General features: G+C 41.9%; 1 protein-coding gene and 1 pseudogene across 1 annotated transcript in view; one reads left to right on the top strand and one right to left on the bottom strand.

Moving 5' to 3' along the window:
- Positions 1–1,803: 1,803 nt before the first annotated feature.
- LOC139468608 (arylsulfatase J pseudogene) lies at positions 1,804–3,461 on the bottom strand (annotated as a pseudogene).
- Positions 3,462–18,386: 14,925 nt separating this feature from the next.
- LOC139469398 (uncharacterized) overlaps positions 18,387–25,541 on the top strand; it is a 103,270-nt gene continuing 96,115 nt past the window's right edge. Inside the window, exon 1 of the mRNA XM_071251562.1 lies at positions 18,387–19,430. Coding sequence (XP_071107663.1) covers positions 19,335–19,430 — 96 coding nt within the window. The 5' untranslated portion in view covers positions 18,387–19,334. The remainder of the gene's footprint in view (positions 19,431–25,541) is intronic.

The following is a 25,541-nucleotide window of genomic DNA, read 5'->3' as shown; positions in this document are numbered from 1 at the left end:
CACACACACACACACACACGCACGCACGCACGCACGCACGCACGCACGCACGCACGCACGCACGCACACGGGCGCGCGCGTGCGTGGGGATACTTCTGCTTCCTGCACTGTTTCAGTAAGTTTAGGCCAAAATTAAAAGAAACAAGTATTCAACGAGTAAATGGTAGTAGAAACATACCTATTTTGAATGATATGGTCTCACATACCCTCTCAAGGGGACAATAAAGTTATTACACTTTAACCCCCTCTGGACGGTGTTTATGAATTCGGTAAGTATGGGAGGTAACCGCAAACAAGAGTGAAACATATCAAAAAGGAACTGGTGAATGAATATATATTGATTTCTTTTCTTGTAAATGTGTCTGTGTAACATTTTTCTCACTGCAATTTGTTTCCATTTAAATTTGAATCAACAATGTATTTTCTTCGAGATAATGTTCTGATGTTCTGATTCAATCAGCCGTTCTTAGCCTTTCAACGTTCACAGGGGGAGTTCACAGCTTGTTGAATATATTTGACGAATTATGTTTTTGTATATGTAATCTGATAAACAAAGAGTTTGCTGCCGTGTTAAAAGCATCAGAACATTTCTTGTATTTTACTTTATGAGTCAGTGTTTCCTAACAAAACACCATGGAGAAATGTAGTCAATAGAGAAGTCTTTAACGACCACGAATAGCAATGCGCTCAAAATGTTTCAGTTCATTTAGGTTTGTCTGGTTACAAAAATACTCATACAAGACCAACCTTACATGTGTACCGGCTTTGGAGTATCCAAATCATTAAACAAAATTTCAATTGTGTGTCAAATCTCCTCACGATCCAACACTTTGTAGAGTGTAATTGTGTCACGGACATTATTTTCAATGATGTCTTGAGGAACCTGGAGTGACCAAGAACTTTCGTCAGTGGCAAGATTATTTCACCTTGCGTTGTGGCAGGACGAAAGGACGTATATCATAAACCTTCGTTGGTAAGGACGTGACAAATTCAGAGACTCCTGTTTGTTAGCTGCAGTGTGTCGAGGGCCCTGAATGTAAGTGGTGTTTGATTTGTGAATGAGTGGTACTGTTTTGTCTACGATTGTCATGTTATCTTAAACAGGGAGGTTATACAAATATTTCATAAAATGGCGAATTAAAGAAACCTGGCAATAACCAATACATTTTTTCGGATCATGTATGGACATCACCACTTGAAATAGAATCAATAGTGCTGAACTTGTATTAACAGCACAAACAGCAAGAACATGTAGATGTAACCTCTCGCGGTCACCAGACTGCCACTCCTTATCTACCATAATCAATGCTGATTTTCGCTTGCAAAAAGTGCACTGCCTAATTTTTGTAAGTAACAATCCTCATCGCCAGAATGGCTTGTTCTCGGTTTATAAGTATTAGCACACATGCCTGAATCTTCCTTCAATTTAAATCTCAATATTTCATCATTCTATTCCAATTTCCGAGTAATATAGTCCCTTAATGTCATCTCTGACAAGCATTTAGAAGCTGACGGTAGCATGAGGAGTTGTTCTAGTCAGGAATAATGTTGAACAAATAATTTCTAAAAATGCAATTTCCATTAAAACACAAATAAATAGATGATTAAAATGGCCCTTTGGAGGCGATGCATTGACATATTTATCCTGTATAATTCATTAACGTAACAATGTCACCTATGGTCCTGAAGAGCTCTGATAAAGGTGGAAGTACTTCTCTAATACCCATGGAAGTGTCACAACAACAAGAATTGCTTCCTCGAATGAAAAAATAAACCAACAGAAAGGGCAACGTAGACTGACAATTTAATTTTCAAACACGATTTATATCACAGTTCCAGAGAGGAATGCATCACTTTATTCCTAAATGCGACATTATTTTCCTACATGATCGGGTTTTACACAGGAATTACATATAATCAAGCAAATCAGATACAAAATAATCACATGACTTTAGGCACAACACATCTCTCGGAGGATCGACTGGTCACGTGACTATATCAAAGTAATTTCTAGCACCAGCCGGGGCTCCAGGTACCATTGAAGTTGACTGGGTTAGATCGAGGGTCAGAGGGTGGGTCCATTGCAGGCACCCGAGTCCCATTCTTCTGGGCCAGCATCTGCAGCAGGAAGTTGACAAGGTCGGGGTTGTCTTTGGAGATGTCCTGGTGCTCCGTTGGGTCGGCGCTGATATTGTACAGCATGATGCTGGGGAGGGGAGTGTCAACCATGATTGGGACGTCTAAGTCAAAACCAGCGGGAGGGTACCATCCCGAGTATCCAGGGTTACCAACAATCAACTTCAGGTCTCCCCACCTGAGAGCTGCAGCATAGTGGTCGTCATAGATGTTGTAGACAAACTGATTCCTAACGCTGCTGTCTCCATTGAGGATCATGTCGACCTGACTCAACCCATCGATGTCCAGTTGGCTGGAGTCTCCCCCTGCTATGTCCAGTAACGTGGGGTACCAGTCCACGGCGTGGAACAGACCAGGGTGAGTGTAACCTTTCTTTTTCAGCAGAGTCTCGCTGTAGACGAAACCCGCTCCCCTGGTGCCTCCCTCCCATAGTGTGTTTTTTCCGCCCCTCAAAGGCCAGTTATTGGCACCTTTTGTAGGAGGTCCACCATTGTCTGTTGTAAACACAAGAAGAAGGTTGTCCATGAATCCAAGGTCCTCAAGGACAGTGGTGATGTTGTACACAGCATCGTCCAAAGCGCTCACCATGCCACTGTAAACCATCCTATTTAAATCATGAATGTGGCTGTATTGCTCTGAATATTTGACAGGCACCTGCAGTGGCCCATGTACAGCTTGAAACGGCAGATATAGATACATCGGCTTGGACTTGTCGTGGTTCATTATGATATCAATGGCTCTCTTTGCAAACACGTATGTGGAGTATTCCCCTTGAGCGCCCTTGTAAACATCTGTCATGTTCCTGAAGTCATATCCATAGTAATCAGCCACCTCGTCCCTGACATGTGTGAAGTAGTCCTCCGTACCTGCATAGTAGCCCATAAAGGTGTCAAAGCCTCTGTAGGTGGGCGTGTACTTCCAGTTACAGAAACCTAGGTGCCATTTGCCGACCATGTGGGTATCATAGCCGAGGGTCTTCAGCCTCTGTGGGATGGTGATCAGGTTCGCTGGCATGTACTTGGGCTGCTCTATGAAGACCACACTGTCCTGGAGTCCTGTGTGGTAGGGAAACTTGCCTGACATGAAGCAGTTTCTGGAGGGGGAACACAGCGGCTGTACATAAGAGGAGTTGAGGATGACGCCGCTACGGGCGAGACGGTCAAGTGTCGGGGTCTTGATGTCTGGGTTGATCCAGCCAACATCATTCCAGCCAAGGTCATCTGCGACGATGAAGACAATGTGTGGTTTGTCTGCACCAGTGCTGATTTTTAAACACAAAGCGACCACAACAGCGAGGACAGCTGTAAGTCCCATGGTCATGAAATAATGACAGTATTTGTAACGAGATAGCAGGTATTCCTAGTGAAATGGCCTGATCTGTTTCTCCTTCAACTTTAAGGTCAATATCTGTCTCCTTCTTATCAGATCACGCTACATGTGAAGGTTACGTTCTTATCTTCATATAATTACTGAGCATCTGTTTACACACATGTACCACATATAACAACAAAAACATAACACATATGCCATTAGAGCATTTGTCACAACAACACAACAGATGTAGCAACACAATGACTGGACGTAGGAGGAGTGGAGCATGGCGCCACTATTGGTGAGGCAGTCAAGTGTCAGGGATGTCATGGTTGTTCCAGTCTACGTCGTTCCAGCCAAGGTCATTTGCCACAATGAAGTAAATGTGTGGTTTTTCAGCAGCGGTGCTGGTTTTTAGAAATAAAGCGACTATAACAGCGAGGGCGACTGAAAGCTCCATGAAGTAATACCTGTACATGTAACGAGTGAGTATATCCTGATGAGTTTATCCTTCGGCGTTAAGGTCAATCTCGATTCCCACGTCAGGTCACGTCACATGGGCACGGTTATGCTCTTATCATTACTTTGTTACTAAGTGTTAAACAGAGAAAACGTGATACATAGACGTCCAACACTCAGAGTGAGTGAGTGAGTGAGTGGGTGGTTGAGTGAGTGGGTGAGCGGGTTGGCGAGTGCTTGTATCTGTGCGGGTGTGTGTGTGTGACTAGTAGTTAAGCCATCTTTCATTGGATCGGACGGTCACGTGACAATTTCTAACAGCTGTCAGTAGAACTGATGGTCAGTGGCTGTCAGGTATTCTTTCGTTCATTAATTTCCTGTTTTATATCGTGCAATTGTCTTTTCAATTCATTAAGATATGCTTTAGTCTTCATTACAACGTTAAGGTAACAAGTGTGTGACATGTTTCGGACTCTGAGGGTGTCAAGAGTCGAGAATGAAAATTGGAAAATGATATCAACCTATGACAGCAAGAAGATCTTTTCAAAATAACTCTTCATGCATATCATGCTCTTCATTTGAGGTAAATAGAGGTAAAAGTGAAATATGTTGTGGGATGAGAAATGTTGCCACATTTTGATGTTTGACAACCACCGCACCTCATACATTTCAAAATCCCTCCATCCTCGCATGAAATAGAAAATACACTACATCCCAAAGATGTTGAGGCAGCCATCGTTACAAGAAAGCCCCAAGACCAAATTATACCATTCATTTGTAACACTTGTTGCCTCTCCTTCAGGAACTATTGGGACTGCACAAAGTGAGCACATGACTACATGTATACACTATGCCATTGAAAGGAACTAAACGACTCTCACGGTCTTTGCTGATGGGTGGGTCTACAAACTGTAAGAGCCCACAAAATTGACGAGAGAGTAAAGTTCTTGATATATTGCTTTGAAACGTTTGGCAAAACCAGAAACAGACTTCATAATATTAGACAAAGCTAGCATGTTGAATTCAAAATGTACAGACAAAAATCATTATACCAAAATGTGCTTTAATGTTTTAAATTTCAGGAACCACCAACATTTCATTTCATATTCGAACATTTCATCCAGGTTGTTCAATTTCAAGGAAAGTGTTGCAGAACGTGAACTTGGCAGCTAATGATGTACGTTCCACTACATCTGGCTGCCAAGGTTCATCATACTGCTACCAGCATGTAGGTCAAATAATAACAGATGACTTCTCTTTTATTGACAATAACGATGTTCGTCAGTTATTCAAATATGGACCTAATCATTGTGAGGAATCTCTCCCCAATTAAGATCACAACTTTAAAAATCATTACCGATGTTGAAGCATATGACACTTAAATGGCCAAAATATTTTTTTAGAGTGGGTTAGGTCAGATTGTGATGTTATCATTGATGAAATGCACAAACTGAAAAAGAGGAAACAAAATTTGAATAAACTATTCCGTTCCAGTCAGCTGCCATATAAGTCTGGTTGCCCAACAAGTTTGAAGTTGTTCACACTGACAAGGCCTCAAGTAGTACTCAAGAACTTGATATAAATGACATATCATATACTGCATGATATTATGGCAATACGTTAACTAAGAGAGAAATCAGTACTGTCAACTTTTGGCCTTACTCTAAAATCTAAAGACACGCCTAATCTTTTTTGTACTTGATCCCAAAGCGCCATACAAATAATAAGACAAAGAGATATACGGCTGGGTCCATCAAATGTACCACCAAATCCCAAAGACCATAATTCTTAATACAATCAAAGGGAGGAATGTCTTAATATTCTCAGAAAGTATTTGAGAAAAGTGTGAATCAATACCATGTGGATTCTCAAAACCTTACAGAAGTTGCTTGATTATTTGCAATCTCAGCTTAGAAGCAAGTTCAATTCTGCGAACACGTTTTATTTTTCAACTCTTTACATCATTATCCGACATGACAAACTTTAGAAAAACTAAACACTGGGCTTTTATTACAAAACAAGGTGACGATAGATTTAGTTCAGAGGTTCAGAACAATTTGTTGAAAGCAAGATGAAAGCAAATGCCATCTGAAATTTACTGAGAAAAACAATATATGAAATGCTGGACTTCCTCATTGATGATATTTATGTAAAACTTTGGGAAAGACATTTAGGCAAGAAGTAGAAATTTCCGTTCCCATTGTGCCTGGCTTCTTCCTGTTTATTTTCTGTATGTATATGAATCAGGTAACTTGGCCTAGATGTTTAACATAAGTTTCTGTTATATCGATGATCCTATATCATCAATAACCATCAAAAACCATCAAAATAGCCAATTCCCTTCCACTGTTTACCCACCTGAACCAGAAATGCAGAAGGATGTCCGGTGATAGCCAGTAATTGCAAGAAAAGCAAGGCCATGAACAGCCAAATATCTGAATTGTTTGCCAGTTCCAAAAGCTTTTTGGAGATGAAACACACCAATTCTGTCAAACAATGCAATGGCCATGAACAATGGCATCAGTTTTCGACTGTGCCAATCAAAATCCTATCATGACCCTGTCTGGCAGCATTTGACATGTGCAAAGAGAGACTTTTGTCAGTTTCTTCATCTGAACATGTATATAGGTCATTGATAACATCTGACCACACAGAGCCCGTTTGCTGTAAGTGCTTATAATTTATTTATACCAACATTCCTATGAAATAACTTGTTCAGTCAAGAACTTAAACAGTTCTGTCTTGTTCTCGTCAATTCTCAGAAATGCCTCTCATGTGTGAAGAATTTTGCTGTTTGTTGAATGCAGCGTCTGCAGCTGTCTCCTTCTTCTTGTTAACTTCTTGCTGTTGATTTGAAACTGTACTCATCCCAAACAATGTCAAATCTAGACACACACTCAAGCTGTTTTCATGCAAATGGAGTAAAAATGGATTTTATCATCAAAATTCATCCCGATGCCACTAGGTCTTAGCATCATCACCATTGCCATTACATCTAACAGTAGTGTTTTAAAATTTGGGCGAGTATTGTTACTTGTAGAGAGTGTTTCTTAACATGTTGTGAGATCACCTTCTTAGCCAGAATGTAGTTTGCCAAACTGATTGTGGAGAGGTATAATTTTCATGAGTTTAAAGTCCTCAAGCTTGCCACTGTGTGCTTTATGTCAAATTTCTTGTTTGGTGCTACCAGTGAGACTTGCAAATTGGTTGTAGGCAAGAAAACTCCACATTGTTCTGAATTGTGTCTACTGTAGTATTGGGAAGCTGATTAATTAAATTCTGAAATGCCACAAGCACCGGAGAAGATGAAAGCAGTACATATAATGAGCATAGTATCATGCCAACAAGTGAAGTTATTCACAGGGCAACTGCAAGAAGATGGACTTTGACTTTGAAGTATGTCTTACCATAACAGACACACCACCTGACGCTTTCTCTGTGTTTCAGGAATAACTATGACAAGGATCATACGTACGAAAATCTTCTTTATAGGTTTCCTTCAGGAATGTTTTTGGGAGACAACATGCTATGCGATTAAAAGTCTTGTTGAGTAAGCCCGAGTTGATTAGAATTAGCACCAACATCTCTACAATTCCACTGTATTATATTTGGTAAATGGTTCAAGATTTGGGTGCATTTATTTAGGGTCTACCATTCATTGACATTGAAGGGGATAAACTCCCTGTGTGATGATAGTTGTGCTCAGATATATCCATATCTTCAAGGGATCCAAACTTGTTATAAAGCTAGATTTTATCTCTCGAACCCTTAGTGAATCTATCATTTTCAGTGATCCTATTTTTCTTTTGATTTGCTTGCACAGGTTGCTTCACGTGAGGTTCATGTACAATTTTGGACTGCTGCAAGGAAAAGGAATATGTATTGCGTTTGGTATGTTATCCTGGACCAGATTGCGTGTTACATAATCCTTATGTGAAAAAGATGTAGTGTGAGAATGAGATGGCATCGAAGTAGCTGTTAACAATTCAATAGTTTGTGTAGCAGACTCTCCATGTGATAACATATTTTCTGTTTGGACAAGTTCAGGGTTGGAGGATTTTGCCTGGTGTTAGGTCTGTCTGACATGAAATTAAAGCCATTGTCACAGATGGTCTTTTGGTTACAGATGCATACGACACATTTTGGGAAAGGATGGAACAAGTTTCTTAGCGATTGTGTGGCTAATGTTCTGAGAACATTTCATTTTATTAATTCCCATTTCCCTTTTCCATAATGGACACTCTTTAGATGAGGAAAATGCTGACCAAGAAAGTTTTTTTAAGCTGATATCACCATCTTCAGTCACATGTGATTGTTCACCACAGTGAGCACAAATTACAGACACTGCAAGTTGATATTTACAGCATCTCAAAGGTTTTAGGATATACATTTCAACTTCAAGACTGCAATAACCTACTTTGATGAATTTGGGTGCAGTTGGAGAGAAAAGTGAAAACAGGTATGTATTGGTATAGAGCTTCGGAGGTTTGACGTCTCCAAAGTCGTTTCACATGTGTTACACCTTGATCTCTCAACTCACATACTGTGTCTAGCTCTGCCATATCCTCTCAAAGATGATCACGATCATGATCAATTCCTTTACTTTAATTAAAGGGCCTATAGACAGATACTGACAGAGGACGTCCAGCCAATGTATTAGTTGATGGCAGGTTGTTTGCCTGCTGATTAGCACATTGATCAAGATCTCATGCATTTGATCACCTGCTATACCATACACTCTTTTTGAAAAACCGACCGAGTTGAATTTTATTGGTTGTTTATCTGGAAATTTTCAATAACAAGAAAATTTGGCCAGTATTCACTTTGTTTTGGATGGCTGTCATAATTATTTTGATCATTATTAAGCTGATGTATTTTTTCAAGGGAGCTTCAAGATCCATGTATATGGTTTCCTCAAACCAGCACCCCACTCACCATGAAGTGTCATAAAGACGGTGCTATTAACAAGTGGATCTCTGACTTGCAGCACCAAGGATACTGGGATGATATAATCTTGCAGACAAATTACCAATTAATCAATCAATCAGATTGGCCCATGAGTCACCACCTTCTGGGCATATGGCTCTAGGCAAAAGACATATTTGTAAATTATAATGAATACATTTTATTTGGCCAAGACAAAATCAGATTCATAGAAACTATTGACATCTCATTTTAACAATTTGACAAATTTGTGCAATTCATATATAATCCCCAGGGCTTAGTGTGACCAGCTGATTGATAGAGCCGAGCCCATTCTATGTCCCAACCGCGTGTCGAAATAGTGTAATGGGCAACGGAAAGCAATTCTTGGAACCAGTTCCCTCAACCACCAGGCTCCCTTCCTCTACCATCACAGGGGCACAACCCATTGCAAACAGGTTTCCCAAATTTGGCACTCTTACAACAAGCAATGGGTGCTGAAAACACATTCTTCGATGGGTCCACAACGGGGGAAGAGCGATTTGCATTACCAAGCACTTACCACCTTGATGTTGCTCTTCATTAGTGCCATGATACTTCACATCAAGAATGGCTTGCTGCAATGAATTATATTTCTCATAAAACAAGCAGAACGCTTGAGAAATGCCAATATTAGTGAAGATTTTATTTTCAACCAAGATGAAATATATTGCAGCACTTAATCAAATACATCACATTAATCTGAAAAAGGATGATATTGTCCGATTTGATCAGGTCTTAAACAGACATAAAGACAGATGTGAATGTAAGGTCACGTGACTTGGAGATAATACATCTCTAGGTTGATTGGATGGTCTGGTGACTGTACTAAAGTAACGTATTCACCAGCCGGGGCTCCATGTACCGTTAAAGGTTTCTGGGTTAGATGAAGGGTCAGATCATCACAGGCACCCGAGTTTCCATTCTTCAGGGCCAGCATCTGCAGCAGAAAGTTGACAAGGTCAGGGTTGACTCTGGGGAGGGGTGGGACGTCTAAGTCAGACCCAGCAGGAGGGTACCATCCTGAGTACCCAGGCACACCAATGATCAGCTTCAGGTCTCCCCACCTAAGATCTGCCACGTATTTCATGTCATAGATGTTGTGGACAAATCGTTCCTGACGCTACTGTCTCCATTGAGGATTATGTCGACCTGACTCAACCTGTCAATGTCCAGCTCCCATGGTGTCTCCCTCCCATATTGTGCCTTTCCTGTCCCTCAGAGACCAGCTATTACCACTCTGTGTGGGAAGCCAGCTCTTGTTTGTTGTAAACACAAGGTGTAGGTTGTCCATGAATCCATAGTTCTCGAGAACAGCGGTAATGTTGTGTACAGCTTCATCCAAAGCACTCACCATTCCACTGTAAACCATCCTATTCAAATCATTAGTTTTGCTGTATTGGTCTGAATATTTGGTGGGCACCTGCAATGGTCCATGTACATTTTGAAACGGAAGATACAGATGGATTTGTCATGGTTCATGATGATATTAATGGCTCTCTTCACAAACAAGTACGTGCAGTATTCCCCTTGGGTGTTTATGTAAACCCCTGTCATGTTCCTGAAGTCATATCCATAATAATGAGTCAACTCGTCCCTGACATGTGTGAAGCAGTCAACTATATCTGCGTTAGATACCCAGGTGGCAAACCCCCTGTATGTGGGTGTGTACCTCCAGTTACAGGGGGGCATATACGTCCCAGTCGTCTAAGGCACAGCAATTAGCTGTGCAGAGTTGCATCCCTTGGGCACTCCAAAAACCTATGATTGGGGGTTTTCGAATCCCAGTTCACACTGATTATGATTCTAGGTTTATCAGCACCATACCCGTGCTCATTGGTTTCACCAAAGTGGTAAACGTCTGAGACCTGCATCACTTGGGCTTTCCTTCCATATTGAGCTGGCACGACTTGATATAATTGGAACATGTTAAAAGTGGCGTTTAACTCAACTCACTCACTCACTCACTCCAGTTACAGAAGCCTAGGTGCCACTTGCTAACCATGTGTATCAGAGACAAGAGTCTTCAGCCTCTATGGAATGGTGGTCAGATCAGCTGGCATGTACTTGGGCTGCTCTATGAAGACGACTTTATCCTGGATTCCCGTGTGGTAGGGGAACTTCCCCGACATGAAGCGGTTTCTGGAGGGGGAATACAGCAGCTGAACGTATGAGGAGTTGAGGATGACGCCGATACTGGCAAGTCGTTCAGGTGTCGGGATCTGGATGTCAGGATTGATCCAGCTGACATCGTTCCAGCCAAGGTCATCTGCCACAATGAAGACAATGTGAGGTTTGTCTGCGTCAGTGCTGAATTTTAAAAACAAAGTGACTATAAAAACGACAAGGACAGCTGTTAGCACTATGGTCGTGAAGTAGTACTTGTATGAATAATGAGGTTGTCGGTATGACCTTTGTTTCCTTCAGCGTTACAGTCAACCAATATCTCACTCTTATCAGGTCACGTTACATTCTTGGCATGCAAAGTAAGATTCTTATCGTCAAAAATTAAAACATAGGAATTCATGAAAGTGACAGACTTCATGGTAACTCACATGTACACGAACGGAAGAACATTAATAAAAAAAAGTATACGTAGGTGTGTGTGTGGATTTGGATGGTTGTGTGTAGGTGTGTGTGTGAATACTTGTGTATGAGGGTTGCTTGGTTGAGGGATAAGAGATTTGTAAGAGCGTGTGTTTCTTGCAGGATGAGGACAAATGTTTCAAGCTTTCTGGAGTTTACCGTAATACACGAGATTACCAAATGTATACACTGCGTGTGGCATGTTTCTGTTCATTTGTACATCCCCCATCTGCATTATTGAAAACCAGTGTGATAATATTCATTACAAAGCACAATCCAGTGAAACAGATGTCCATGTGACTGTTAGTTGAACAAGCCATCACTGGTTCTCATTGTCATGTGACTGTGTACTCCAAGCAGCTCTCGGTGGATCTGATGATCACTTGCCTGTTGTTAACACAACTGTCGGTGAAACTGAAGTTCACATGACTATTAGGTAACACAACGCCTTGCTGAATCAAATCCAACCGTTTGCAAGAAACCTGAAACTAAGTTACACATATTTCATACACCAGCACAGAGGGCGATCAAAGTGGTAAAAAAATCCTTCATAAACATAAAGGGCTTACATATGACTTTAAATATTTATAAATACTGTCATTCTATTATTCCTTTTCTTGTCTTAAATTGCTTGTTGGATTCATTCGTTCAACATTCACGAACATATATTGCCTTGGCACTGTTCCCCACAAGGTATATTCATAGTAAGCCACCGCCGTCATACAGCTGGAATATTGCTGAGCGTGTCATTAAACAACAAACAAACAAAACAAAAATCATACAAAGCTGACTTTTCATGCAGTGAAACCACCGTTCATTAAACAAGGGAAGTATGGCTGTGGGAGAGCAGTTCAATTTTACATACAGTAAAACTTTAAGGGTCATGGTTCAGTTAACACGCATGAGGTATTTTACAGATTCTGATAGTGTCCGAAATGAAATTTTGAAAATAATAAATCAACCTGCAACAACTATCAGATTATTTTCAAAATTACACTAAGAATTGTTAGATATGACTTTAACGCAGATTAGATTTTAGATAAAATATGTATTACAATGTGGAGATTTAAAATATGTGCCGCACCTGTGATGTGTACATCTGGATGTGTTTAATCAGTTAGAGTTTAAATGTACATAAACCCTAACAACCGCTTCTCGGCCTTCTTGTGTTGTCCCAACAACTTACCCCAGTATTGTCACGTGTCCTTTTATTGTCAGAATAACTACCAAAACACTTCCAACTTCCTGACAGTGGGTTTACTGCAGCAATCGTATGGTGGTTGGAAGAGGTTGTTGCTAAGTAACCATGGGGATCTCCTGACTAGATCTAATCCTGAGGGATATAATGGTGCTGTATGTTGTATCGGATCAATATTAAACGGGAATCCTAACCCATATGTACAAGAGGGATCTGACATTTAAAAATCAAATGGTCAAGACTGATTAGAGTAGTGAGTAGTGAGTAGTGTAATGTGACGGTAGTGATTACTGTAACGTTTACATGTGATAATTGTCAGAGGCAGTAATTGACTGAAACGCCCTTAAAACGTCTAGTGCTGTTATGACACCGGAGGTGAGGTGAGGTGAAATTGGGTTTAACGTCGCGTCCAAGATTATTGCACTTATATAGCGACGTGCATGTACGTGTGTGTGTTTGTGTGGCTGCTTGTACTAGTCCGGACTGATGCCGATTTATAGTGCTAGCTCACAGTTTAACATGAATACCCCACTCAGACACAGTATACTGACTCCGAGCCGACCAGTCCTTGTTTTAGCCCCTTAATGCCGAGCGCCAGACAGGGTAACAACAAGTGCCATCTTTTAACGTCTTTTGGTATGACGCGGCCGGGGATCGAACCCCTTACCTTCCGCTCTCCGGGCGGACGCTCTACAACTAGACCACGGAGGCGGTCCTATGACACCGGGAGAGTTACCTTCTTTGAATCTTGTACACAAACACAATAGACCTGATCGCCGAAGAAGTTGACTGTTCCCCGAAGAGTAGTTGTACAAGGGAGCATCAAGGTCTTATGGCAACACGTCAAATCTACTTGCAAAGGGGTCAACCATTTAATTTTCTGAAAAAAACAAAACAAATTGTCACTGAAAAATCTTGAAAAAATATACTTTTGCTACTGTTGAAAAAACAATATCTAAACTTATCCTATCTCACAAAAAGCATATCTCTTCCTTCAACCTTCACAACACACTTCACCCCAACACATCACTATTCACCACCATTGTCATCATTTGTCCATCTGGGTTATGCACCAATCAATCCTGTTCAATCTGACCTCAGCATACTTGACTACTTAGTATTCCTTGCAAGCCCTTCTCTTTCTCACAGTCAAGGTGTCGAGACTTGCCTTAAGAATTGAAGATTTTTGGGTGTTTTTTTGCTTTGATTTACCATCAAGCATTGCCAATGGTGTTCTCATTCATTATGGAGAAATGCCCGTGTTGCTGTGCATACGTTGTTTTTCATCGTCTGATCCACACAATGTTTGCAGTGTCTGCGTTGGCCAGTACAGGGATCGCTGTTCTCAGTGAAGAGCACTTTCTGAGTAGGAATTTGTTGTTTTATCAAGCGTAATTCGGATCGCCGTTCCCATCCTGCGGCCAAAGACGGGGAGCACGGATCATCGAGTTTTAAGAAAGCCAAACGGTAATCCTTCCTTTGCCACTGTTACAAGAGGGCAAAGGATTTCAAAGGAATTTTCAAATTTTATTAGTGTTACCTTGGCCTTCATGCTTAAAATATAATCCTGGATTCCCTCCACTTCATAGCCTACCCGGTTCACACCGCTTGTTTCTACATTTGTCAGCACCATACCAGTGCTTGAGGGTTTCACCACATTAAGCTGACCAGCCCTGATATAACTGGAATACTGTTTAAAGCGGCGTTAAACCCATCTTACTACAATGTCGCATCAATGATACCTTTATGGTATCTTAAACATTTGTTTTATGTGAAACATATGAATGGTTGCAAAGCAAACCAGCCTGTCACTTTTGCAACTTTTCAGGAGAGGTATAAAACGCTACTTTTTAAATTGTACAAGGAAATGAAAAAATCTTTCTGCTAACTTTTAGCAAAAGGGAAAACAATTATAACCATGGTAGAGAATAATAGAGTTACTTGTTCATATCGTGGAAAATGGAAAAATATCGTATTTTGATCTAAAAAGATAGAGGCGAGACAGCCTAAATCAGTATTTCTTAAATGCAAAAGAACCTTAGTCATTAAAATCCTGTAGGAAAACAACCTAAGTATGACTTAGGCTGTTTTGCTTTCCAACCCTTCATATAACAATTGGAAAATGATGCCTGGTAGACATAAGTTGTATTTTATGTCCAAGAAGTGTTAGTTTCCACAATATCACTAAAACACAGCTACGTGTATTTGTACTGCCTTATCTAAAGTAATGCATTGACGATATACACATCTGTAAGCGAGTAGCTGCAATGAAACATAACACACAAACAACATTGTTGGTGATATCATCTCCAGACAATGGCCTTATGTTGTACCATTCAGTTCGATGGGGGTTGTTTTCAGTTTTGATAAGGATCACCCCCTGACTTGTAAGGAACATTATTATAATGTATTACTAACATAATGTCTGTTGCTACACTACAGGATCCCTTTTGAACATGTAATGCATTTTGAAGCATCAAAATATATTCAAACATTCGTTTACTTATTAATTTCAGTTACCACTTGTTGTTTACAAAACAATAGAGATGCGTATGAGTCTATTAGAAGGGAAACACACGATGGTAAAGGAAACCCAGCTAATAAACGCATGAGTAATATTGCAGAGAAAATGTATATAGACATAAGTTGATGTGAGCTAATCAAGGCTATAGATAAGTTAAAGGGGCAAGGCAATGAAAAACTTATGGACGAGTTGTTCAATGATGACACTGTTAAATTTCCCAAAGCAATGAAAACACCAGAAATGGGCTTCAGGCTTCTGTCTAAAGGTAGTCTGAGGATTTTGTCTTGTGTCTACATCAACTTAATTACATTGTGTAATATGCTCTCCACATAAAACCACTGAGGGGATTCCAGCCAGGTATGGGTCAGCAGTACTTCCTGCTCTTGTTACATGAGCTGATTTCAAGGAGATCAAACCTGTGGCAGCATATTGCTGACTGTGGCATTAAACCGCATTCACCAAATCATTCTGATTTATACTCAGTTTCCAGATATTTTCAAGTCACGATTGGATGGCATAAAGGAAACAAAATTCTTTATTAATGTTCATATCATTATCAAAAGTAGACCCCCTTCCTAAATCAAAATAATAGAAACATATTTGTAAACGATAATCATATTTAACGCACATGGTTTTTTTACTTTTCAAATCACTATCAGCATGTAACATGACAGGCCAGCTGATGAAAGGACACAATACTGGCGTATTTCCTGGTTAGATGAACAGGAACAGCCATCTCACCCGCCATGCAAGAGGACTGGAGCGGGATAGACGGGATACATCTAACACACGCATCTGGGATACATACCTGTGCAGTGACCAACATCACAATTCGTAACAAACGGTGACACATGTGTGGCAGGTAACAAGAACTGTTAGTCCATTGTGTGAAACAACATATCGTTTAGATAATGTGGGAAGAAAACAAACGGAGGATGTATGCAGACTACAGTAATAACAGTATACTTTTTGATAAGTCATAGACAGCTATTCATCGTTCATACGTTAGTTGGGAGTGGTCTCCCTTTGTGTATCACCTGATAATATGTTGCTTGCTCAATGTTGCCGTTGTCGTAAAGTTCAAAGTTTGGCCTTTTTATATTCAGGATCACATTTTGTCAATGCTTTTGTCGTTATTTTCTCAATTTTCAACAGTTAGATATATGTTAAAGTGCAAATCCATACTCGTTTCTCGTCAGGTTTGACATCTAACATCGAATAATTGTTTGCCATTCTCTCACACCAGTCGCGGTAGGGGCTCGCCAAGTTTTTGTATACAGTAAGCGGCGTCACCAGTTTTCGACAGTGACGTACACATGAAATAAGACCATTTATTTATGGAAGCCTGCACGTCCAATAATGAAAATCACATCCAATGATAAAGGTTACAGTACATGGCACTTTAAAGGACTACACCTGTAGAGTTTGCAACCTGCTGTGGTTAGTGTTTCTTCCAAAACAGAGCTGTACGTAGTTCAGAATGTTTTATATTCCAATGTTCTCTGTATTATTACATCGTCAGACAAGATTTTTACCTGTGTGCCTCTCTCTACAAGACAACAAGGTTAATATTTGTCAAGATGTCTATTTTACTATTCAATTTCATATTATAATCAGGATATATATTCCAAGAGCTTGGACGATTGGGGTAATAGTATCCATATTTAAAGTCTCACATGTCTCCAGGACCTTAAAAGACGTCTTCAGCACATTAAATGTACTTTATCATGTTTAATATCCAAATGTTATTTAGAACAGTTCAGGCTTTAGCACCTTATTACATTCCACAGCTGTCATACCTGGAAGAAAGTTGTGGAAGATGCCGTTGGAGTGATGGACTGAAGCCTGAAAGAAACGCACATACTCAGATCCAGAACTGAAGCGCTTGAAAAGAAATTGTCCGATTATCTCCCCTTATAAAGCATCGGAAATCGCCCAAAGAAACCCATAATCTGGTCATGAAGCAAGCAGTTATCATCAAGGTCAAGATTTGTAAAACCTGGATGCCCGGGGAAGTCACCAGTGTTTGTGACGTGTGCAAGTGTTTCCACCAGGTTCTGATCGTATATGTTGTTTGTGACAGTCACAAGAACTCATATTGGACACTTGTCCAATGGAAGTCAGCGTGGCTCTCCAAACAAGCAGGAGATGGATTTAGTTTTCTGTCTGTCAAGTAAGTCCCTAATTCCAGCAAATCAAGAAACTGTAAAGTGAACTTTGCAAAGTCTGCAGTAAAAGGTGGGGGGGGGGGGGGGGGGGGGGGGGGGTTTATTGTATGCATCTGGTGTAAAGGGGGATGTTGTGTGCACCTGATGTTGAGGAAGGGTGTTGTGAGCATCTGGTGTATAGGGGGTTGTTGTGTGCACCTGGTGTAGAGGGGGGTTGTTGTGTGCACCTGGTGTAGAGGGGGGTTGTGTGCACCTGGTGTAGAGGGGGTTGATGTGTGCATCTGGTGTAGAGGGGGTTGTTGTGTGCACCTGGTGTAGAGGGGGGTTGTTGTGTGCACCTGGTGTAAAGGGGGTTGTTGTGTGCACCTGGTGTAGTGGGGGTTGTTGTGTGCACCTGGTGTAGAGGGGGGTTGTTGTGTGCACCTGGTGTAGTGGGGGTTGTTCTGTGCACCTGGTGTAGAGGGGTTGTTGTGTGCACCTGGTGTAGAGGGGGGTTGTTGTGTGCACCTGGTGTAGAGGGGTTGTTGTGTGCACCTGGTGTAAAGGGGGTTGTTGTGTGCACCTGGTGTAGTGGGGTTTGTTGTGTGCACCTGGTATAGAGGGGGGTTGTTGTGTGCACCTGGTGTTGAGGGGTTGTTGTGTGCATCTGATGTTGAGGAAGGGTGCTGTGAGCATCTGGTGTATAGGGGGTTGTTGTGTGCACCTGGTGTAGAGGGGGGTTGTTGTGTGCACCTGGTGTAGAGGGGGGTTGTGTGCACCTGGTGTAGAGGGGGTTGATGTGTGCATCTGGTGTAGAGGGGGTTGTTGTGTGCACCTGGTGTAGAGGGGGGTTGTTGTGTGCACCTGGTGTAAAGGGGGTTGTTGTGTGCACCTGGTGTAGTGGGGGTTGTTGTGTGCACCTGGTGTAGAGGGGGGTTGTTGTGTGCACCTGGTGTAGTGGGGGTTGTTGTGTGCACCTGGTGTAGAGGGGTTGTTGTGTGCACCTGGTGTAGAGGGGGTTGTTGTGTGCACCTGGTGTAGAGGGGTTGTTGTGTGCACCTGGTGTAGTGGGGTTTGTTGTGTGCACCTGGTATAGAGGGGGGTTGTTGTGTGCACCTGGTGTTGAGGGGTTGTTGTGTGCATCTGGTGTAGTGGAGGTTGTGTGCACCTTGTGTAGAGGGGGTTGTTTTGTACACCTGGTGTAGTAGTGGTCGTTGTGTGCACCCGGTATTGAGTAGAGTTAGGTGGTGTTGAGGAGGGTTGCGTGCACCTGATGTGGTGGAGGTTGTTGTGTGCACCAAGTGTAGAGGGGGTTGTTGTGTGTACCTGGTGTAGTGGAGGTTGTGTGCACCTGGTGTAGAGGGGGTTGTTTTGTACACCTGGTGTAGAGGAGGTTGTTGTGTGCACCTGGTGTTGAGGGGGTTGTTGTGTGCACCTGGTCTAGTAGTGGTCGTTGTGTGCACCTGGTGTTGAGGAGGGTTGCGTGCACCTGATGTGGTGGAGGTTGTGTGCACCCGGTGTTGAGTAGAGTTGTTGTGTGCACCTGGTGTTGAGGAGGGTTGTGTGCACCTGGTGTAGTTAAGTTTTTTTTGTGTGCACCCGGTGTAGTGGAGGTTGTTGTGTGCACCTGGTGTAGTGGAGGTTGTTGTGTGCACCCGGCGTAGTGGAGGTTGTTTTGTTCACCCGGTGTAGTGAAGGTGTTTTGTGCACCCGATGTAGTGGAGGTTGTTGTGTGCACCTGCTGTAGAGACGGGTTGTCGTATACAGCCGTTGTAGTCAAGGTTTGTTGTTTGCATTCTGTGTAGTGGTGGTTGTTGTGTGCACCCGGTGTACAGCGGAATTGTCGATTACAAAACACACCATAAAGCAGAGCACCACAAAAGACAGATCACACAAATAGTGCAGTAAAGCTAACCTCAGTCAGTCACGGGTGGGAGATCCCTCTCGTTCCCTCCACAGACTAAACTGAAACTCCTGTTACCGCTCTGTCAACTCGAGGCAGTAGGAAAGGATGTATCTGGATGGCTTGGCGGACAGATCCTTCCCAACCATGGAGAGCCGTACACGTCTTCTTCTGCTGGTGCTGGGGATGGCAGTTTTCACTGCAGTAAGTAGATCAGTACTGATATACTCCCTAGTTGTCTTCCTTTGTTTCTCTGAACGAGGAAGGTGGGCATTAATAGCCAGCTATTCTGCAGTGTAAATAGGGAAAATGCATTAACTAAGTTATACATTTGATTTACTCTAGTTTGGAGTGCTCCAGAGTGTTGTGCCAATGGTCAGTGTAATGTACCCATGTGTTATGTTTTCCAGTGTACTCGAGTATGATTTTCTACAGAGTTATGTGCTCCATTGTGATGTACTCCAGTGTGATGTACTTTTCTTGTGTGATATACGTCTGTGAATATATTCCGTCTTTTCGGAGATACCGTCTTTCTATAATTATAAATACGGGGCGTTAGGGATAACTTTCGGCGTGATATGAAGACAGCAATCATATTTTGAAACTTATTTCGAGTAAGCTATTCCTCAAATTATCTGCCAATCCCCCGCACACACAAACCTCACTACCCTATTTTTTTTCACAAGATTTCACAAATTTTCTTTTCAATTGTGTGTAAGTTGTTTGTCGTTTGGAAGACCACAAAACTCATCCCCTGCGCTGAGTGAGTGTGTGAGTGAGTGAGTTGGGTTTAACGCCGTTTTTAACAGTATTCCAGTTATATCACGGCGCGCCAGCTTATTGTAGGATGAAAGCCCGAAATGATGCAGGTCTCAGACATTTACCACTTCTGTGAAACCCCCGAGCACGGGTATGGTGCTGACAAATCTAAAAACATAATCGGGGCGAACCGGGATTCGAACCCACAATCATCGGTTTCTGGCTCGCCCGAGGGACACAACCCATCACAGCGAATCGGGTCACGAAACGACTGGGCCACCCGTGCCGACCTGCGCTGTACCTGGTTATTTTGTTTTCAAAACCCAAACCACTCATTCATCCACTGAATTCCTTTTATCTTCTGTTACTGTTCTGGTGCGTCTCAGTGAGATAAATCCCCAAAACATGACACGTTTGACCCAAATGAAATGGACTCTATTCGTGATGAGGAAAACGTATCCAACACTCATTCAAGGTGGTCTACCAGAATGCATCTATCAATGCATGTTAATTACCAGAAGTGTTCTTAAATTGAGCTCCGTGTCGACAACGCCCAATATGACCTTGGTGGTAGTATTTCAGTTCTCAACAACACCCAAGATGGCTTTGGTGGTAATGTCGCAGTTTGAAACTACCACCAATGTCACATGTGTGTTGTCGAGAACTGAGATACTACCCGCAGTCATATTGGGCGTTGTCGACCCGGAGAACTGTCATATTACCACCAATGTCACATGTGTGTTGTCGAGAACTGAGATACTACCCGCGGTCATATTGGGCGTTGTCGACCTGGAGAACTGTCATATTACCACCAATGTCACATTGAGTGTTGTCGAGAACTGATATACTACCCGCAGTCATATTGGGCTTTGTCGACCTGGAGAACTGTCATATTACCACCAATGTCACATTGAGTGTTGTCGAGAACTGAGATACCACCCGCAGTCACATTGGGCGTTGTCGACCTGGAGAACTGTCATATTACCACCAATGTCACATTAGTGTTGTCAAGAACTGAGGTACTACCCGCAGTCATATTGGGCTTTGTCGACCTGGAGAACTGTCATATTACCACCAATGTCACATTAGTGTTGTCAAGAACTGAGGTACTACCCGCAGTCATATTGGGCTTTGTCGACCTGGAGAACTGTCATATTACCACCAATGTCACATTGAGTGTTGTCGAGAACTGAGATACTACCCGCAGTCACATTGGGCGTTGTCGGCCTGTAGAACTGCCATATTACCACCAATGTCACAATGTTGTCGAGACACTAACACCGGAGTCTTACTGAGAGTTAGTGAGAACAGCGATATTACAGCATAATCATTTTGGATGTTGTCATTGGAACACCGATACTAACACCAAAGTCATAGAGGGTGTTGTGGACACGGTGAACTGCGATATTACCACCAAAGTCATATTAGGTGTTGTTGAAAACAGCGATATTACAACAAAATCGTATTTGATGTTGTTATTTGGACTGTGGTACTACCACCAAAGTCGCATTGGGTGTTGTCTAGAACTGCGATATTACCACCAGTCATGTTCTCGACAACACCTAATGTGATGGTAGGTTTACAGGTAATGACGACATCCGACACGACACTGACTGTAAAACAGATTGTGAGAACAACCATGTACTTGACAATACAATCGTTCAGGTACAATCTGAAAGGTATATCAGGGTTTCGAAAATATACAACATTACATAGACAGAATTCCTTTACATTGTTGTATCTAGTCACAAAAGACAAAAGACGGAAATCATCAGAGCAGCACAAAAGAGATATTACCCACATTACAACTCCCAGCTCTTACTGGCGCAACAATGTGAGGTCAACACGACTCAGTCATAGTGCGGCATCGTGATTAGAATATACCCATGTAACATAAAGTGCTCTTATATTCACAAGACCCGAAACGGTGCAATAGACATGCACTCACTCGTAGATAATTCTATTGAATCACAAACGATGATCAAACTATGTCAACACCGTGTTGAAATGTCTGGGAATAGAGTTGGTAGATAAGCATAGGGAGAGCACATTAACTCTCTTTGCCAGGCGCACCTGTGTCGTGCATAAACTTGATAGAGGTGTGGAGATTTCAGACAATAAGCTGTATCAGGTTGTCAGACAGGTTTCCGATTCCCTGGTGGTTTTATCTATCCCTTTGTCCGTGGATGTTTTCTGCGGTCTACTATTACTCTTCCTGGTCAGAGCGATCGTATTTAGGCTATAATGTTCAAGTGCTCGTTGTAAAGTATTGTTGGTTGGGTATAAATGAGTGAGTGTTTTTCACGCTGTAGATTTGTTGGAGTCGTTGCCTCAACCCACACATGTACATGTGTTGGTTTAGTGTACAAATGTTTTAGTTGTGAGTGTTTTAGTGTATATGTGTTGTTTAAGTGTATATGTGTTGTTTTAGTGCGCACGTTTTGGCATAAATCATTTTGTTAACTGAAAACATTCAGAGGAATTACTGAAGCATTCTCAAAATAACAAGAAGACCCAGCAAGTCTACATGTCGATAGTATATGTTATAGTGCCATGGGATACATATTGGATAATAATATGCAGCATGGCACATAAATTAAGAATTACACAGATTAGAGATTTCACTTATTATAAAAATGTATCAGAAAATCAGTGATCAAGGTGAAAGGGGGGTGATAATTTTATGTGTCGTGAGCTGACTGATGAGATGAAACGGAACACAGTCAAGGCCGGCAATAACGAACCATTCCCTTTGTTGTGAAAAGATTCATGCATGTACGATTCCTAGTTTTACCTCCCGAGTACCCGAAACTTACTGTGTCTGTAGCAGAGGCCCGTCTTCCGATAGATACAGATGTGCTTCTGAATCCATTACAATTATGGTGTGAGCTAATCAGACAAGAAGATGTCTTTCAAAAACCAATATAAGGTAATGAACAAGTATTTGCGGGATGTAGATAATGGCGTTTACCGACCAACTGCTAAGAGTGTTTCAGTATATCTGAATATATGTATTTGAGTACAAGTGGATCTAAAACATTAGTGCCTTTTGTTTGGGTGAAAAGCAGATGATAGCAAGCATTGGAACATGTCTCAAAGGTGAAGACTTAAACAAGAGTAAAGTGGAACACGGTGGCCAAGTTGTACATTCACTGAGTAGAGTGCCCGAAACCTATGGTCGTTGATTCTAATCCTCAGTTCACCCTGATTACGTTTGTTTTGACAATACTCTTGCACGGAGGTGTCACCAAAGAGATAACTCACGCATTGCAGAGAAAGCATACGCCACCATGTACAGTGTTTTGAGAGCCTGAACATCTGTCGCACTGTCTGATAGCCAGCTTGTCTGGAGCTCAGATGGCAACTCGGCGGTTCGTTGTGGTGGCTTTTAAGCTTGGGAGACGCACATGCACAGTTCCTCATTCCCAGAACGAAATGGACACAGTGATAGCCAACACACTATACGTGGACTCAGTGAAGTCACTTGTAAATATGAGAGTCACTCCATCCGACATCACATGTGGGGATAGATGTATGATAATTCCAAGGATATTGCTATAATTTCAATACCTTCTTTGTGGACCAATCCCTCATATGTAATCCCGATTTGGACCTTCCAACTTTAGAACTAGATCAAATTGATAAACTGTTAGCAAATGTAATTTTGATGGAACATGAAGTTGGAGATAAAATACTGTCCGTGGAAACCACAAAGGCAACTGGCCCTGATGACGTTGGGTATAAGATACTTAAAAGTACAGCTGACGGTATAGCTCCAATCCTTTCTAAACTGTTCAATTTCTCTCTTTAACGCGCAGGATTCCAAGCAATATGGAAAGAACTTGAATCTTTCATATTCATAAAAACAACAGCGTCAATAAATGTACAATGTATGTGATCATAGAAGATCCTGATATAGCGGCTCGTGATCTCAATAATGACTTGGACAGAATTTCAGAATGGGCTGCCATTTGGCAAGTTAAATTTAGTCCCCCCAAAAACTGAATCTATTCAATTTACCCGTAACGTAAACCCTAGTTGCAGACCTAACTTAAATATGAATGGTACAGAAATCGAAGATGTACAAAGTCATAAGCACCTTTGTATGACGGGAGGACTTCCTGGTTGAGCGCAGTCAGCGTCGGATGACAATACCCCAATCAAGCCGCTCGCCGAAGCGTAAAGTCACGATAGGCGGAGCTTGGCAAATGAAAGGCCCTGGATTTGAACACAAACTGCTTGTTGAAGAAATCACGTGAAGGACATGTTATCGTCAAATCAACGAAAATAACAAAAGCTGAATTTACTTCGTGGTATTTTATATTGTGAAACATGTGTAGTGGACATGATTTACTTCTGCGCAGATATATTGACATGGCGCGTGTCCCCGGTGACCGACTTCAGTGATCTTGTTAGCACACACTCACACAGAAAGGACAAGGTTGTTGGAACACTGTTTACTTTGAATGAAAATGAACACCGCTCTTGTATTTAATCCCCTCCCGCCTTTCTCCCCGCCGTCTGCACCACCCGTGTCTCTCCCACAAATCCCTGCCTCACCCATCGCTGCCCCATCCATCCCAAAACCACACACCCCTGCCTCACCCATTGCTGCCCTACCAAACAGTACTCAACCCATCCCTGCCTCACCCATCGCAGCCCCGACAAGCCCTACACCACCCATCTCTACCCTACCCATCTCTACACCACCAATCTCTACCCTACCCATCTCTACAACACCCATCTCTAATCCAGCTATCCCTACACCATCCAGATCGACACCACCTATCTCTACACCACCCAACCCTATCCCAACTATCTCTAACTAAGCTATCCCAACACCACCCATCTCTACCCCACCAAGCCCTACACCGCCCATCTCCAACCCAGCCATCCCTACACCAGACATCTCTGTATCATATATGTTTTCATATACACCACGACTTGTCAAATGGATGGTGAAGTGCCAATGAGAAGTTGGCATGCCGAACAAGAGAGACAGTTCTATGGATACACACCTTCTTTAAAGCAGTGAATGCGACTTTGTGTCGATACTTACCCGTTATCAAGCATGTACTAGTATCTACACAGGAACGTCGCATTCATTGAAATAAAATAATCATATGTCCACAGAACTATCTCCCATACTCGATGGCGGAGTTGAATTTAATATCGTCAATGTGAAAGTGAGTCAGGGTGTGCTCCAGATATACTGTCTTCCCGTTATATGTTGATGCCAGACACTTATATCCCTACTTACAAATGAACTTATCCGCCTTCTGCTGTTCTTTATACAACTTGTTTGGTTTAGGCCAGTAGAAAAATTGAAACACCTAGACATTTTTGATAACAGACAAATTTTATGTTAAAATGAACCATATACATATTCTGTCACACCATACCAAACCCCACCAAAATCAACCTCTGGCAAATATATTTTTAACCCTTTTATTTATTTGGGAAAATATGGTACAAAAAGGGGAAAATGATTTCTTCATGCAGGCTTAAATTAGGATGTCTTTAAAGACATATTGGTGATTATTTGCCATATTTGGT

This window comes from Haliotis cracherodii, unplaced genomic scaffold (genome assembly GCF_022045235.1).
Source record: "Haliotis cracherodii isolate W230 unplaced genomic scaffold, xgHalCrac1.p SCAF_2, whole genome shotgun sequence".
Classification (NCBI taxonomy): Eukaryota; Metazoa; Mollusca; class Gastropoda; order Lepetellida; family Haliotidae; genus Haliotis; species Haliotis cracherodii.
The sequence above is the reverse complement of the archived record's forward strand: the minus strand, read 5'-3'. Positions and strand labels throughout refer to the sequence as shown.